Source organism: Trichosurus vulpecula, chromosome 3, assembly GCF_011100635.1.
Source record: "Trichosurus vulpecula isolate mTriVul1 chromosome 3, mTriVul1.pri, whole genome shotgun sequence".
Classification (NCBI taxonomy): Eukaryota; Metazoa; Chordata; class Mammalia; order Diprotodontia; family Phalangeridae; genus Trichosurus; species Trichosurus vulpecula.
In genome coordinates, this window is record NC_050575.1 from 45099994 (window position 1) to 45118992 (window position 18999).

At 38.5% G+C, this 18999-nt stretch overlaps 1 protein-coding gene across 1 annotated transcript in view; it reads right to left on the reverse strand.

Annotated features, from left to right (window-relative positions):
• Window positions 1-18999, reverse strand: part of MDGA2 (MAM domain containing glycosylphosphatidylinositol anchor 2) — a 195256-nt gene that overhangs the window by 140306 nt on the left and 35951 nt on the right. The window contains exon 3 of the mRNA XM_036749708.1: window positions 4028-4048. Within this exon, the coding sequence (XP_036605603.1) occupies window positions 4028-4048 (21 nt within the window). The remainder of the gene's footprint in view (window positions 1-4027; window positions 4049-18999) is intronic.

The window sequence follows — 18999 nt, forward strand, 5'->3', positions numbered from 1 at the left end:
CATTTGCATACATTCTTCATCTTATTGTTTAAAAATATGCAGTAAGTGGTCATAATTAAATTTTTTACAATTCAAAAACTTCAATTCCTTATAACCCATTTTATGCAAAGAAAATAATGAATATATATATATACACACATATATATAAGAAATATTTCATATTAAAGCAAATAATTCAGAAAAAATCTGTTTATCATTTTCGATGGGTGAGACAGTAAAAGCCTAGTATCAGCTTCTTTTAACAGAATTTTGATTGTTCAACATTAACTTTAATTTTCAAGTTCGTTCATTTTAAGATTACATTTTAAAAATTGATTCAAAAAGAGGAAATTTTGAAATTTTTTTCCTTGATATATACATTTTTAACTTCAGATATTATTACCAGTCTGTCAAATTATTTTTGGACTTTATTTGCAAGAAATTCTGTCAAAACATCATCAAGCCTGAAGGATTTTTTGTTTTTTTATATTTCTATATTTTTGTTTCATTATATTTTTGTATTTTTGTTTCATTGCATTTTTTTCCAAATAGTCCTTAATTAGTTTCTGAGCTCTCTCATTTTCTTTTCAATTACCAATTTTCTGAACATGTCAAAGCAATAAGGTAATCATATAGTAAAATCTAAGCAATATTACTTATACTTCAACCTGTCTAAAATTTTCATCTTTGTAATAGGAACATGATATTCGACATCAAGCTTATAATGTGTCAATACTACATGAATGCTGTAACTATATCTGTACTGTATTGAAGTTATCTCTCTGCTATTCCTTACTTGCTATATGGCTGAAATGATTCCTTTTCCAGTCTTTGATAATGTCTTTTAGGTCTTTTAACCAAGTCAGCATTAATAATATGGATTAAATTTTTATTTACACTAATCCTGCATCTTTCCCTTTGGGTTATTTGTGGTTTTTATTTTTCCTTTATATGATCAACAATTATAAACAAGATGTCTTAACTAGTAGTAGACTGATTCAGTGTCTATATGAGCAATTCTGTATCATAATTTAATATATCTCTCCGAAGTGGAATTATACAATAAATTAATGATATATTTGGAGTCACAGGATCTAGGTTCCAATCCAAGCTGTATCTCTTACTTCTTCAATCTTGGTAAAGTCACTTAAGCACTTTAAGATTCAGTTTTCTTATCTGTAATACAAGCAGGTTGGAAAAGATGACCTCCAAGGTCCCTTTAAAAGCTAATTCTGTGACCTGTGATTGGTAGGCAGCATCTTGTTTCCTTGTTTTTATATCCCTACCACTTATCACAGTGCCTGGTACACTGTAAGTGCTTAATAAATGATCCAACTCTCTATTTATCAAGAACTTCTAAGCCTGTGTCGTAGAAAGTGAAAAAAAAATCAACAAACAATAGACATAAAAGTCTACTAAAACTGTCTGCTATGGAAAATTGCTTATGAAAGCTTACTTATTCCCCACTTGTTATTTAACAAATAATAACCTCATTCATCTTAACTAACATTTTAGATATTATCTAAAACAATATGGCCATTTTTATTTTTAAAAAATATATTTCTATCTTCTCTTATAGAGTCTAGAAAATTGAAACCTGGGTGCCTACTAAGTTTATCTGACTTCCAACATTGCTTCCATTTATGTATATGGGCAGATACAACTGTTTTCCATAGTTTCTTTTAAGCACATCATGCAATGAAGTAGAGTAGAAGTAGTAGTTCCAATAACATTGCTAATTGGAATTCAGCACCAAGGAAGCACCAGAAGATATGCTTTACTTGCTGTTTTCCTTCTAATTTCATCTATAAATGCTTTTGTATAAAAGTGTTGCAGAAACTATTAAGGAAGCTTGGTAGAGCTTGCTAGGTGCATACCTCAAGGGCCATATGCAAAGATTGGAAAGCTATAAATTATATTTACCACTTTTATCTAAGTTAGACTTTTTGTATTCTACCTGTGACACTAAATATACATGTAAGAGTGGATGTTGAGCTGGTTCTAATCATTACCAGGGACTGGGGAGGAAAAGTACAGGTAGGCAACTGATAAAGACTCATTTTTTCATTTCTAACAATGATAAATTTCACAGCATAAAAGTAAGTCAATAGTTCAAAAGTGCATTTTAATCTCTAAAGGTTAAGTTGTTGCTGACCAGATCCTTCCTTTATTGTGATTAAAGACTAAGATGGAAGAGATGCTTTTTAATTATACCATAACAGTTCTGATAGACATTACATTAGGAAAAAAAGATAAATCAGTATTATTTTATGTGATTCAAATGTAGGCTACATATGACATTTAGAACACTGTACCTGGCTAAATAGCCTGCACTGGTTTGTATTATTGGCTTTCAGAAGACTATTAGCAGGCAGTGTATAATTTCATTAATTACACAAAGGAGTATAATATTTGAATTGTCCTCTACGTGATGCTGAAGTACAGCCACCAGTCAAATGATTCTCTCAGAACTGCCCTGACACTAGAGAATAATAGCCTTCCTCAATAGCTGTAGCATCTCTGTTTTGTTACCTGTCTGAAAATACTTAGACTATTCCTCCTTCCAATGAGTTTTGGGCTTTGAATTTAAACTAGAATTATGTCATTACATGACATAATTGACATGAAATGTACTTGACATGAAATGTAGACGAACATTATTTAAATATGGAAAAATCTTTGGCTTCACCCCTGTCCTACATCTTTACTTTCCTATTTAATTTGATCTCCATATGATCATATAGCCTCACAATTTACTGTGGCCATGTGATTTATTACATATAGCAAAAATACAGGGAAAAATTCAAGGGACCACAAGAGGATGTCCCCCCTCCAATCATTCTCAGAAACATCCTATTTTAGAGGTAACAGGGAGAGAATACTTGCTATGACACACCTACTGAGGCATGAGAAATGGCAAGGTGATGGATTACATTGCTAAGACTCTAGCCACTTCTATGACACCTGGATTCAGGTCCTATAGAGTGAAAGCAAAGGGACATGGGAAGGGACAATTCTCCTCTGACCTCACACTGGATTTTCAACAGATACCAGTTAAATCCTGCTTTGGCCCTACTTTCACTGATTTGCAAAAATATTCTATAGGCCTGGACCAGCACTGATTTCTGAATTGGTCCAAATGTGGTCTCTGCTCTTCAGGTGCACTACCAGATAGAGAAGCAACCAGCAACCAAGGAGTTTGATCTTAAAAGTCTACCACCGTAGGCCATGTGATGGACAGGGATCCACAGGCCTACTGCAGTCTGCTCCCTGAACCACCAAAATGGTGGTGGTAGGGGAGATGGAAAAGTCTATTTCAAGGAAACAAAGTAATCCTTTTCACAAAATTTGTAACTGTTGACCCTCATGACTTATAAAGAACCTCAATATGACCTCAGTGTCTCCTTGTCCCCTGAATCCTGCATTGACAAAAGAAAACAACTCTCAAGGGCCAAGAAAAGGAAAGAGAGAACCCTGAGGCCTGTACATTGCTTGCACATAGATCTCATGACTTCTGTATATCTTACAAATATTTCCTCTTCTCAAAATTTCTGGGGGCCTCCTTCAGTCCTCACAAGAGTGAAACATCATTGCAGACATTCATTATATCTGAATGTTTCTCCGTATGTTTTACAAAAATCATTAGAAAACTACTAAAAGTATAATTTTATAATATGCTTACTCTAAATAAATATTAATTTTTATTTCTCTCTCACGCAGATTATGAAAATATAACCCATGAAGGCAAAGAGAGTGAATAGAGTGGGGAAGAATTAGACAGAAGACATTTATCTTTTCACTTTAGGTGAGTTTTTCCTATATTCACCTGTCTTGATAACTATAATCATAATATATTCCCTTCATGTATATTTTCCCTTGAAAACTAAAACTATATATTTAAATTAAATGCCTGAAATGTTGACTCTAGAGAAGAAAAGTACTATTTTTTTAAACAAAGAAACAATATCTGGTGATTTTCTACATGTTTCCATTTCTTAAAATTTAGTGAAATGAAGTAGCATTAAAAGAGAATAATGAAAATACTTACGCAAATGAGGATTTACAGGAGCTAAAAAAAGAAAAGGAAAAAAAATAAAGTTACCACAAATTTAAAGAATTTACAAAGTGAAAGAACAAGCAATTCTTCCTAATCTATCAGTGTCTCTGGTCAAAGTACTTAATAATCTCCCCAACTACAGTCCTATTGAATTATGTGGTACCTGTCTTGTTCCATAAGATTCAACAAATATATGCTTAAGTAACCCCAAAGGATAATTATTGTATAGATGAGCTTTTCTCACTTCTGTAACAACAATGCTGCTAGCAGCTGCTGTGGACATGTAAGGCCAATAACACCAGCACATAGAAAGGCTGCTAGAACAGATTCTTTGATCTACTTTTCTAAGGAAAGCAACTTTAAGGGGTTTACAACATAATTTTGATTAAACATACATATATCATTCACTTAATTCAGGGGAAAAGTCAGCACCCTGAACTTCAGAGCAAATACAAGCAGAAATTACATAATCAGAGCAAATAAAACAAATCAACAGACAGGCTTCTACAGCTATACATACGTAGTTACCAGAGAGAGAAGCATGTCTAGGCCTATAGGCCTATACCTTGGGTTATCCAAGCCAGGAGGGCTCCTTAATGGCTACCCAGAGTCTCCACACCAACACTCTTCCAATGAGTGATCCCCAAACAAAATGCTAACCTCAGAGTATTTATATACTTCTTCAGGGTCAGAGCACTTCACACCTCTGAAGGGTTTCACACCTTTCCAGGGTTTCATATTTCTTGTTACCTAGCTAGAAAAAGGGTGTGGGCCTTCCTACAGTTGAAAGACTCAACCAAAGGTATGTGATTGCCTTAGTGCTAAGAAGCACTCCAAAACAAGGCACAACAAAAGTCCCCCTTTGCTTGCCATTACAACTTCCAAGTTTAGTACTGAAGTAGAGTACTGAAAGATCCTTTCAGTACTCTAATCCACACTAATCATATGCTCTGAAATGAAAACTAAGATAATATCTTACTAGCAGCATTTTAAAATCTAGATATTTTAGCCGTGAAAGTAATTCTCAGACACAGATTTTGTTATGGTCTTTTTATATGCTATCAGCTTAACTTGAAAATAACTTGGAATATAATGGAAACACAAACAATGCTTTTAAGTATGTGGATATAAAAATACTCCATAATTTTCAGCTTGAAATTATACTTTATTTTAGTTACTTGGAAGTAATATGTAATCCACAAATACTATGTTTTGCATTAAAAAATGATGTTTTTTCATAAAACCAATAGGATTTATATCATCTTTGAAGGCATAAACGTGATCTTAAAATGAAGATGGATTAACAATTTAAAATTCATTTATAAAATATAAACTATCTAACCTAGGAAATAGGGATATGGATGTATGAATGCATGTATGTATACGCATGTATATATATATACATATATATGTAGAGAATACTGAGTATGAGTTTATATATGTATATATACATATATGTATAATGTTTATATATTTCTCTATGTTTATATATTTTTCTCCCCTCTTTGCAGCACAAATACATATAATCTGTAATTTACATATCTTATATTTGAAATGTATTCAAGAAGAAAGATGTATGTATATGTCACAGCCTCAATTCAGGATAGTACCTACTTCAAAGAAGCTCAGGAATCTATAAACCTATAGAGCATTGGTTTCACAATTTGAAAATTGAGAAAGAGTCAGAAAGACAATATATGTAATGGAGAAGAATATATTTTCTGTATATAGAATATGTGTGTATGTATCTTTGTGTGTAAGGGTATATTTGTGACTTGTGTGACAACTAATGTAGTAATAAAGAAATCTTTATTGTGAGGTCTAAAGGTTATAACGATATAATTCTATTACTGTTTTTTCTTTTCTGGTCAATATCAGGTTGATAGTTATTATTATTTAAAAACTAAATAAGACTCTTAGTGCATCTTCTCTATAAGTGAGTTATATTTATTCTTAATTGATTTCAATGTATACATGACATATCAATCAATAAACATTTATTAAGCACCTACTATGTGCCAGGCACTGTGCTAACAACTGAGGATACAAACAACGAGGCAAAAGACATGCCCTGCCCTCAAGGAGCTTGTAATTTAATGGGGAAGACAACATGTAAAATATGTATGTGTGTGTGTATGTATGTGTGTATGTATGTATATGTGTGTGCATGTATATGTATGAATATAGACACATATATTATATTATTAGAGGGAGACTTATTAAAATATATATTATAGAAAATATTATAGAAAATCATGGGATGGATTCAAGATGGTGGAGTAAAAGCAGGTACTTGCTTGAGCTCTCCAGCAAATTCCTCTAAATACTTGTAAAAAATGACTATAGGGGGCAGAGACAAGATGTCAGCTGGAAAGCAGTGACTTCAGTGAGCTCCCTGCCCCAGGTCCCTCCAAAAACCTATAAAAATGGCTCTGAACAAATTCTAGAACTGCAGAACCCACAAAATAGCAAAGGGAAGCAGGGCTCAAGCCCAGGACAGCCTGGATGGTTGTGATGTAAGGTCTATTACAAGGACCTGGGGGTGGAGTGGAGCAGAGCCCAGCATGGGCAGTGCAGACCAACCAGGAGCAGGGCAGAACAGGCCCTAGTGTCCTGAATCAGTGAGCTGTGGCAGTTACCAGACTTCTCAACCCAAAAACACCAAAGACAACAGAGAAGGTTAGTGGGAAAAGCTGCAGGGGACAGAGTGAAAGGAGTTCACATTTAGCCACTGCCATGGGGGCAGCAGAGGTGGTGCAGCTACAGAATTACAGCTACAGTTTCTTCCAGCCCCAGGACCACCTGGTGGGAGGAATTAAGTGGTGAATCTAAGCGGGAGTGCAGAGCCAGTTTAGATCTGAGTTCAGTCCAGGTTGGCGCTTCTTGGGGGAGCAGGAGCGCTGGTGCAGCAGAGCTTGCTATGTAGCTCTGAAAATAACAGCGCAGCCCCTCAAGCTCGGGAAAAAAAGTACTCTCTACTCTACAAGCAGTCATACCCTGACGAAAATCTCAACAGTCAAGTAAGTTGGCTGGGAATATGGCTAGGCAGTGAAAATTGATTCAGATTCAGACTCAAACTTTGGAATCTTTCTTTGGTGACAAAGAAGACCAAAACATACAGCCACAAGAAGGGAAAAAAGTCAAAGAACCTACATCAAAAGCATCCAAGAAAAACATAAACTGGTCTCAGGCCATGGAAGAGCTCAAAAAGGATTTGCAAAAGCAAGTTAGGGAAGTAGAGGAAAAATTGAGAAGAGAAATGGGAGTGATGCAGGAAAACCATGAGAAACAAGTCAATGGCTTGCTAAAGGAGACCCCCCCAAAAATACTGAAAAATATACTGAAGAAAACAACACCTTGGGGCAGAGCCAAGATGGTGGCTGGAAAGCAGGGACTAGCGTGACCTCCCTGCTGAGTCCCTCCAAAAACCTATAAAAAATGGCTCTGAACTAATTCTAGAATGGCAGAACCCACAAAACAGCAGAGGGAAGCAGGGCTCCAGCCCAGGACAGCCTGGATGGTATCTGGGTGAGGTCTATCCCACACAGAGCTGGGAGCCGAGAGGGGAGCGGAGCAGAGCCCAGTGTGAGCGGCGCGGACCAACCAGACCAGGAGCTGGGCAGAATGTGTCCTACCACCGGGAATCAGTGAGCTGCAGCAGTTACCAGACTTCTCAACCCACAAACACCAAAGACAGCAGAGAAGGTTAGTGGGAAAAGCTGCGGGAGTGGAAGGAGTTCACGGTTCGGCTTCCAGCCCCGGGGGCAGCGGAGGTGGGGCAGCTATAGTTGTTGTTGCTTCTGGCCCCAGGCCCACCTGGTGGGAGGAATTAAGTGGCGGAGCAGAGCAGGAGTGCACAGCCTGCTGAAGATCTAAGTCCAGTCCGGGTTGGGGGTTCTTGGGAAAGGAGGAGTGCTGGTGTGGCAGAGTAGGCACATCCCCCCCAAATTTGGAACATAGAACTCTTTAGTCTACAAGCTGTCATACCCCACTGAAAAACTCAAGGGTCAAGTTAGTTGGTTGGGAATATGGCCAGGCAGTGAAAACACACCCAGATTCAGTCGCAGAATTTGAATTCTTTCTTTGGGGACAAAGAAGATAAAAACATACAGCCTAAAGAAGTCAACAAAGTCAAAGAACCTACAACAAAAGCCTCCAAGAAAAACATGAACTGGTCCCAGGCCATGGAAGAACTCAAAAAGGATTTGGAAAAGCAAGTTAGAGAAGTAGAGGAAAAATTGGGAAGAGAAATGAGAAGGATGCGAGAAAACCATGATAAACAATCAAAGACTTGCTAAAGGAGACCCAAAAAAATACAGAAAAATACACTGAAGAAAACAACACCTTAAAAAACAGACTAACTCAAATGGCAAAAGAGCTCCAAAAAGCCAATGAGGAGAAGAATGCCTTGAAAGGCAGAATTAGCCAAATGGTAAAGGAGGTCCAAAAGAGCACAGAAGAAAATACTGCCTTAAAAATTAGACTGTAACAAGTGGAAGCTAGTGCCTTTATGAAAAAGCAAGATAGTATAAAACAGAACTGAAGGAATGAAAAAATGGAAGACAGCATGAAATATCTCATCGGAAAAAACACTGACCTGGAAAATAGATCCAGGAGAGATAATTTAAAAATTATTGGCCTACCAGAAATCCATGATCAAAAAGAGCCTAGATATCACCTTTCAAGAAATTATCAAGGAGAACTTCCCTGATATTCTAGAGCCAGAGGGTAAAACAGAAATTGAAAGAATCCACCTATCACCTCCTCAAATAGATCCCAAAAAGAAAACTCCTAGGAATATTGTTGCCAAATTCCAGAGCTCCCAGATCAAGGGGAAAATACTGCAAGCAGCCAGAAAGAAACATTTTGAGTATTGTGGAAACACAATCAGGATAACAGAAGATCTAGCAGCTTCTACTTTAAGGGATTGAAAGTCTTGGAATACAATATTCCAGAGGTCAGTGGAGCTATGATTAAAACCAAGAATCACCTACCCAGCAAAACTAAGTATCATGCTCCAAGGCAAAATATGGATTTTCTATAAAATAGAGGACTTTCAAGCTTTCTCAGTGAAAAGACCAGAACTGAATAGAAAATTTGATTTCCAAATACAAGAATCAAGAGAAGCATGAAAAGGGAAACAAAAAGGAGAAATCATAAGGGACTTACTAAAGTTGAACTGTTTTGTTTATATTCCTACATGGAAAGTTGATGAGTATAATTCATGAGACCTCAGTGTTAGGGTAACTGAAGGGAATATACATACATACATACATACATACATACATGTATATATATGCACATATATACACATATATACATACATATATATGACATACATACACACACAGATATATATATATATATATATATATATATATATATATATATATATATATATATATATATATATATGTATATAGGCAGAGGGCACAGGGTGAGTTGATTACAAAGGGATGATATCTAAAAAATAAATTAAGGGATGAGAGAGGAATATATTGAGAGAGGGAGAAAGGGAGAGAGAGAATGTTGTAAATTATCTCGCTAGCACAGAATCTTTGATCTGCTTTTCCAAGGAAAGCAACTTTAAGGGGTTTACAACATAATTTTGATTAAACATACATATATCATTCACTTAATTCAGGGGAAAGATCAGCAAGTGGCAAGAAGAAGTGGTTCTGTAGGAAGGGAAGAGGGGGCAGGGGAGGGGGAATGAGTGAATCTTGCCCTCATCGGAATTGACTTGAGGAGGGAATAACATATACACTCCATTGGGTATCTTAATCAAAGACAAACACTTTTGTAAAGAGACAGGGTCAAGGGAGAAAATTGAATAAAGCGGGATAGGATAGGAAGGAGCATAATATAGTTAGTCTTTCACAACATGAGTATTGTGAAAGGGTTTTACATAATGATGTGTATGTGGTCTCTGTTGAATTGCTTGCCTTCTTAGGAAGGGTGGGTGGGGAGGGGAGAGGGGAGAGAATTTGGAACTCAAAGTTTCAAAAACAGATGTTCAAAAAAAATTTTTTTTTGCCTGCAACAAGGAAATAAGATATACAGACAATGGGACATAGAAATCTATCTTGGCCTTCAGGAAAGTAAGGCAAAAGGGGATGGGGGTAGTGGGGTGACAGAAGGGAGGGCCTACTGGGGAACGGGACAATGAGAACATATTCCACCTTGGAGTGGGGGGAGGGTAGAAATGGGGAGAAAATTAGTAATTCAAACTCTTGTGAAAATCAATGCTGAAAACTACAATATTAAATAAATAAATTCATCTTAATTCCAAAAAAAAAATGACTCTAAGCAAATTGTAGAGCAGCAGAACCCACCTAATGACAGAGTGAAACAAATTTCCAACTCAAGACAACCTGAAAGATTGACAGGAAAGGTCTGTTGCACCAGTCTGAAAGAAGAGTGCAGTCTAGTGTTAGCCACCCCAGCCCAGACAAGACTGGTGTAGGCCTCAGGGCACTGAATCACTAGCAGCTGTTGCAGTTTCCTGACTTCTCAATGACAAAATTCCAAAGACAACTTAGAAGGTTAGTAGGAAAGGTCTGTTGGACCTGGGTGAGAGAAGAGCAAGAACTGGCCCTGGCCAAAGCCCCAAGGATGGTGGTGGTGGAAGCAGCAGCACTGGCTTGCTTCAGGAGCTCTCAGCCCACAGATGGTAAAGAGTGGCTGATGAGAGGGGGATTGAAGGTATGCTGGTGCTGAGGCAGAACTCTCTTGCTTTCCCTTTTCTTTGATCTGGACTGCAGTTCTGGGTGGTGGTCCTGGGGGGAGGAAGAGTGCTGGCTTGGTGGAGATCATGGTGGCAGTGGAGAGGGAATCCTCCCCACAATTCCAAGGCAGAAAAAATTGCTTGAGATCACTCAAAGACCCGAGCAAAGACAAGGAGAGGAGGAAACACCTCTCCTTTCATCATGCAAACTTGGGAGAACTGAAAATTTTCAGGTCCCTAGAAATATCTCTGAAAACTGCTACATGAAACCTCTGAAGCTTGGAACAGTATACCCTCCACACTGGAAGCAGATACCTACCTTAACAAAGAGCTGAAAAGTCAAGTAATTGGCTGGAAAAATGAGCAAACAGGTAGATAGATAGATAGATAGATAGATAGATAGATAGATAGATAGACAGACAGACAGATAGATAGATAGATAGATAGATAGATAGATAGATAGATAGATAGATATAGATTTCTATATATAGACAGAGGGCCCAGGGTGAGTTGAATATGAAAAGATAATATCTAAAAATTAAAATTAAAGGGGGAGAGAAATGTACTGAGAGGATAAAGGAAGAGGTAGAATGGGTTAAATTATCTCACATAAAAAGACAAGAAAAAGCTTTTACAATGGAGGGGAAAATGGCAGAAGGTGAGAGGGAATGAGTGAACCTTATTCTCATCAGATTTGGCTTAAGGAGGGAATAACATATACACTCAATTGAGTATAGAGATTATCTTATCCTACAGGTAAGTAGAGGGGAAAGTAATGGAGGGGAGATTGTTACGGGCTGAGTTAGAGCTGAGCCCTGTTCTCCTCAGACCTCCAGGCCCAGGGGCCTGCTGAGATAAACTCAGGGCTTTGGGATGTGGGTGGAGCCAGGAGGAGGGGTCTCGCCTTTGTTGCCTCCCTGGCAATTCCAGGTCGGACCTGCCTGACCACGTGGAACTTCCGGCTCTCTGGCAGAGCATGTGGAACTTGGACCACGTGGAGTTTCCGGTCTTTGCCTGGACTGCCTGCCCGCAGGGAGCTTTGGGTAGTGTGGGAGGAGAGTAGGCGGAGTCAGGGTGGTCCTAGGACCCAGGTGGATTAGCTTTACCTGTCTTTCATCCACGTAACCAAAGAATGTACCTACGTCACTAAAGGTATAAATGTGCTGCTTGCTGAAATAATAAACGGAGTCATTCACCATCTTGTTCGGCTCCCGCCCCGTACATTGTCCGCGAGATCAGGTCCTTTGCTTAGGCAGAGGCCTGGGGCTTGGGGGGAACCCCGAGCGTAGTCACGAGGCTTCGGAAGCCCGTGACAAGTGGCGCCCAAACGCGGGGCGGAGATACAGATTTGGCCACGTCTGTGTGTTCCCGCGGCAACCAAGGTGCCTCCTTCGGGGAACAAGAAGGAGACGATCAGGAGGGAAGACTACGTGTGCACGCACAGCCTTGGTCCAGGTTCAACTCAGCGAGAAATGCTTTATCTTCTCGTCTCCGCGGACAACTCAGCTTCAACAAAGCTGATGAGGTAGGAGGTTTATCTTCTTATCATGGGGCAGTGTGCATCCTTTACAGACTCTAAGGACTTAGAGACATTCCATAGAATACTTCACAAGCTTAGCAAGAAGCAAGGATGCATGATTTATTTGAGAAAAGTTAGGGGCATCACACCACAGCAGCAGCTGCAGACACTGAAGTTCCTCAAAACAAAAGTTTTACAGACTTTTGGGGCTATTGGAACAGAGCAAGAGGAGGGACTTGCAAACTTGGCAGATTTAAAGGACAAGATACCAGAAAAAGGCAACTTAGACTGTGATCCGGAGGAAAGAATGAAGTCTCCTTCGGCCCCTCCCTCAACTCCTCTACACAAATTCAATCCGTGCATTTGGGAACTTAAAATACATTACAGGAAAGTTCGGAAGAAGCTAGCAAAGGAAAAATATCTCCTAAACAACTGGAAGAGACCAAGGGGCGATTTGCCCCAGATTATCTTAACAACAGGGTCTCCATGACCCCAATGAAGCATGGCACCTGGCCTCTGTTACATCAGAGGGCCAAGCACTTTGTATGTGGGATTCAAAAAATCCTCTGTGTCTCTGTCTCTGTCTGCGTCTCTGTGTGAGTGTAATCAGCCACCCTGTAATCTTCCTTATCTCTTTCTCTCCCTTCCTGACCCCAGGCTCTTCGGAGGAGCGAGTGGGGCGGGGGAGGGAGAGAGAAAGAGAAAAAAGTAGTTTTGGAAAAGTGCTGGAAAATAATGCTCTTTCTTTTTCACTTCATTCCTTCAAATGTGGCCAGTTTGAAGGATCTGAAGAGAGAAAAGAAAGAAAGCAGGAACTTTTCCCTTAAAATTTAAGTGAAAATGTGTTCTAATTTGGCTTAAGATAAAATCAGAATTTCTTATACCATTTGGCACTAAGGCAAATTCGGAAAATGCTTGAATCTCTAATAAAGAGACACTCTGAGTCTTCCAAGTACGAGGAGAGGGGACAAGGTACCACTGGATTCTCTTTTTTCCAGAGTCCTACTCACCTTTGACTGGCAAATTCAAAGTTCTCTCTTTCAAAAAGTTTTAAGCTGTTCCTCATTTTAATCTTTAAGTTTTAAGGTGAAAAGTAAGCCAGCTGGGGAAAGGGAAAGCTGGGTGAGTGTGTAATTTATTTGCTTGAAATGTTCAAGGTAGTTTGGAAAGAAAGATTGTAATTGGAGATACAGAGGGTAAAAAGCAAAAAAAAAAAAAAAAAAAGTTAAGGTAAAAGTTTGGGAAGGTGAGAGAGACTGGTATGGAGTTTGATTGTGGGGGTAGAAGCTGTAGTTCAGTCCACGTGGCTTGCTTGGGGTCCACATGGCTCGGGGCCATCCCCTCCCCCACTCCACCTTAGGAGCTGAAACTAAAAGAAACTTGCAACCTGTAATTAATGATGAAAGGTTTTATTGTATCTCTGGGTATTTACTATCAGAAAGATTTTGATTCATTAAGCTCTGTCTACGTAAGGTACGACTGTGTTAAAAATGTTAATAATTTTACTGTTGGTCAAGGAAGCTCCCCGCCTGGGAAATTAACATAAGCAGGCTCTTTTCTTTTTCAATGGGACTTCCGGGCCCAAGGTAACCTGTGGCTGAGATTTTTATCATGGATAATCCTGAGTTCCTTTTTAATTCACCTTTGTCAGTTCTGCTCAGCAACTGAAATTGTTTTAGCTTGCTCCTTTTGCTTAAAAGGAAGTGGCTCACCTCTTTCAAATTTCTTAGGCTTTTTGTTAATTCAAACCCTTTTTTGTAAAAGCGGAAGAATTAGAGTCAGGGATTGGAATGCATAAGATGAAGCTTGGAGAAAGCTGGGTGCAAATAAAGTTTTTTCTTTTCTCTTATAAGTTCATTCATGGCCAGGCAAATATTCCTAATAAAGTGTATTTAAGATATTAATGTATTAATATATGTTATGCATGTATTTATATATTAATATATTAATGTAGACATACCAGAAGTCACAGGATCAACAATTCAATCCTTTATCATCATCTAAAGCTGTATTTTTGTTAATCTGGAGGTTTCTGGTCTAATTTGGGAATGAATCCAAATGTTTAAAGGTTATTTTGCTTTAAGTAGGAGACACATCTCATTTTAAAGCTCTCCAAATAATTTTTCTTCATGAAAGTTTAGTGACCATCCCTGTTTATATCACGATAAATTTTAAATTGTTTTTAAAATGCTCTGTAAACTCTTTTTGTATGATTTTCAGAAGGCCTGCTGAATTTCCACCTATAAGCTAATTGGTTGCAGTTTTCTGTGAGTTATCCAAGTTCTGGGTGAGATGATATGATGCTTTTTAGTGACAGAAGAGAAGTTGTAGAATATTTCTGTATTAATGGGAAAAAGTTAAATGTGGATTTGAATTCATTCCATCATCTAAAACATAAAGATAAAGTTATATGGTTCAGTTCTTTCAGATCAGGCATAATTAGAGAAGGATAAGAAGATTGAAGAGAAACTGATGCAAATGTGTTAGAGCAGTAATTTATGATCTTAAGGGGAAGATTTTATGAACAAGGGAAAAAATGCATACAAGCTATTTAGAGCTAGTTTTAAGGATGTTCCTGAAGCAATGTGAGATTATATTCATTCAATCTTGCCATTCACAGACTTTATGGGACTGTTAACTGACTGTCTTTCTGAGTCTAACTCCAGGTGTGAGTATCAAGGAAGGCTGACCCAAGATGCCAGCACCCCTGTGAGAGGGCAAGCATGAGCTGCAGGTATGATTTCTTGGCAGGGTTGAGAGGGCAACTGTTCAGCATGTGCTGAGGTGGGACTGTTTTGACCTGATGCCTTAATTGAAGCCTGGCAGATTAGGCCTGGCTCAATGCAGCTTGTAGTTTAACATGGCCTCTGCCTGGAGTTGACAGGAAGCTGGGGAAAATATGGTCCCCTTAATTTAAGTCCCTACTCTCTTGGTGGCGAATTTCTATAATCAGAAGGTTTTGTAAGCACAGTGAATATCTATTAATACTAGTTATGGAACATCTTAGATTACTATAGGATTGGGTTCAGTGTTTTTGTGTAGGCATAAGTTAGGTTTTCTCTCAGTAATGGTATAGAGACAATTAGGTCAAGGGCTTGTGAGAATATTATTTTGCTATTTGGTTAATATCAAGCTTGTCTAACGCTTTGTTACAATTAGTAATGTTAAAAGAAGAAAGGCTTGTGTATTATCCCGAAAATGCCATCAAAGAAACATGGCATGACAAAAGTTTATGACATTATATGTACTGTGTTGAAAAATGGGTTATTTAATGTATTTATGCATTTACTGGTGTCTCATCCCTCTGGTGAGGAAAATTAATGATGAGTAATGCAAAGTATAAGAATTTGGGTTCCGATGTGAATTTCTTAAATAGAACAATTGGTCAAGGTTCCAATTTTGAATTTGTAAAATGATCAGGGTTATAAGGATTAGAAATGGTAACTTAAAATTCTGCTAAGATTACTGTTGTAGGAGAATGGACAGAAAGCTGGTTCCTGCAAGAAGAAGAAGAAGCAGCCTCTGCTGGAGATGACTGGACCAGATGCCAAGGACCAGAAGACTTGATGCTCCCTGCTATACAGGAAAAGACTCTTTGAATCTTAAAGGGACAATTACATCATTGCTTTTCCTTTTGGGTTTATGTATCTGTATTTACAAAGGGGACTGCCCCCTTTGATTTATCAATGTGTCATTCAATCTTTCCAATGTTTATTTACTAGGGGATAGTTAAAGGAAAAAATTGGGATGTACCTATAGTGGTGAGGTGTCAGCAAAGACAAAAAAGGGGAGTACAAGTAATTGAGTGGAATATTGAAGTAGCAGAACAATAGTTTCAAAAAATTATTGGTATTTTCAAAACATTTACCCATTTCCTAATGTATTCTTGACTATTTTCCATACAGTACCTTATGTTCTTTGTTAGGTCAAAATAAGTTTTTGTCTGCCTTGTGTCCTTAGGATAATGAATGCTATGTTTAAGCCTAATTTCATAGTCAGAACATTACAGCAGAAATTACCCAGGTGTTACAATTGGCCACTGAGGAAGGAGGGGTAGTACTTGAGAATTTACAACCTGACAGTGTTATAGACAACTTTGAGTCATATTAAGATCTTTTTAACCCTCAATTGGCTTAGTCATGTCTTAGAGACTGTGGCCATTGTGGGGGCTTTGCCTTTTTTGCTATGTTGTACTGCTTTAGTGACAAATATGTTTTTTGGGGCCCTGTATACAGCCATTGAGTCAGTACCCGTTGACTCTTGTTGCTAAACAGAAAAGGGGGAGATGTTACGGGCTGAGTTAGAGCTGAGCCCTGTTCTCCTCAGACCTCCAGGCCCAGGGGCCTGCTGAGATAAACTCAGGGCTTTGGGATGTGGGTGGAGCCAGGAGGAGGGGTCTCGCCTTTGTTGCCTCCCTGGCAATTCCAGGTCGGACCTGCCTGACCACGTGGAACTTCCGGCTCTCTGGCAGAGCATGTGGAACTTGGACCACGTGGAGTTTCCGGTCTTTGCCTGGACTGCCTGCCCGCAGGGAGCTTTGGGTAGTGTGGGAGGAGAGTAGGCGGAGTCAGGGTGGTCCTAGGACCCAGGTGGATTAGCTTTACCTGTCTTTCATCCACGTAACCAAAGAATGTACCTACGTCACTAAAGGTATAAATGTGCTGCTTGCTGAAATAATAAACGGAGTCATTCACCATCTTGTTCGGCTCCCGCCCCGTACATTGTCCGCGAGATCAGGTCCTTTGCTTAGGCAGAGGCCTGGGGCTTGGGGGGAACCCCGAGCGTAGTCACGAGGCTTTGGAAGTCCGTGACAGGAGATGATACAAGGAAGGGCAAATGGGAAGAGGGTGTAATCAGCAGCCAACACTTTTGAGGAGGAACAGAGTCAAAGGAGAGAATAGAATAAATGGGGTCAGGATAGGATGGAGGGAAATGTAGTTCGTCTTTTACAGCATGACTATTATGGAAGTATTTTGCATGACTACACATGTATAACTTATATCAAATTGTTTGCCATCTCAGTGAGGGTGGGTGGGGAGGGAGAGAATGTGGAACTCAGAGTTTTAAAAATGAATGTTATAAATTGTTTTTACATGCAACTGGGAAATGTTATACAATGGTTTATAGAAATCTATCTTGCCCTACAGAAAAATAGAAGGGAAGGGGATAAGAGAAGGGGGAGTGTGATAGAAGGGAGAGCAGTTTGGGAGAAGAGATAATCAGAATGAACCCTCTGTTGGTGTGGGGGGAAGGGACAGATGGGGAGAAATTTTCAGACTCAAAATCTTGTGGAAGTGAATGTTAAAAAGTAAAAATTTGTTAATTGATTAAGAAAAAGAAAATCACTACTAGGAGCAAGATAAGCTAGTTTTTCCTTTAAAAGGTAATCAAACTGTCCTTAAGTTTTACTCAGTATAAGAGTTAAAGGCTTGATGACTGATATAGCTTCCTGATTGAATAAATTCATAAAAATCTCATAAATAGAAAGTATGTCTTAGACTTAATAGCTATCCCACTGCCATCTGAATCAATACATATTCGCTACTGGGTATATCTACATATGTAGATAAGGGTAGCTGCAGACAAATGGGCCACCGCTTCATTTCAGATCTTTGCTGAATGTTTTTCCCATGTCATTGTAAGTAAATGCCTTTTTGTGAAATGCTATGTGGTATACAAGAACCTCATTTCATTCTAATCCCAAACCTGAACCTCAGTATTAGCCTAAATTAGACTTGGCCAAACATTTGGTATGGCTTGAAGGATTGGATTTGAATGACCTCATCAGGATGATTACAGATTGATAACAGACAAAGAGCTGGAAAAGAGCTGGAACAGACCTTATGTACTATCTAGTCCAGGGGTGGGGAACCTGCAGCCTAGAGGCCTCATGTGGCCCTCTAGGTCCTCAAGTGCAATGCTTTGACTGAATCCAAACTTCACAGAACAAATCCTCCAGGTTGCAGGTTCCCCATTCAGATCTAGTACAATCCCTTCCCCTCATCCTTTTTTTTCCAGATAAAGAAACTTAAGCACAAAGACATTAAATTACTTGTCTAAGGTCACACAGATGTGAAATGATTTGAATCCAGGCCCTCTGATTCCAAAGCCCAAACTTTGTCTACCATACCACAGTGTAGTAGTAGCAGTATTTCGTATGTAACCTAGACTAGTTTTTCCTAACTCCATGAAAATAAGGCTACTTCTCCTCAAGATGTATTAAAGTTAAATTGCCCAGTTTAAGAGAAGAGGAAATAAAGTACTTAAATAACCCCATCTCAGAAAAAGAAATTGGACATGCCATCAATGAACTCCCTAGGAAAAAATCTCCAGGGCCAGATGAATTTACATGAGAATTCTATCAGACATTTAAAGAACAATTAATTCCAATACTATATCAACTATTTGGAAAAATTGGTGAAGAAGGAGTCCTACCAAATTCTTTTTATGATACAATTATGGTAGTGATACTTAAACAGGAAAGAGCCAAAAGAGAGAAAGAAAATTATAGACCAATTTACCTAATGAATATAAATGCAAAAATTTTAAACAAAACATTAGCAAAAAGACTACAGCAACTTATCACAAGAATAATACACTTTGATCAGAGAGGATTTATACCAGGAATGCAAGGTTGGTTCAATATCAGCTTAATTGATCATATCAATAACAAAACTAGTAGAAACCATATGATTATCTCAATACACACAGAAAAAG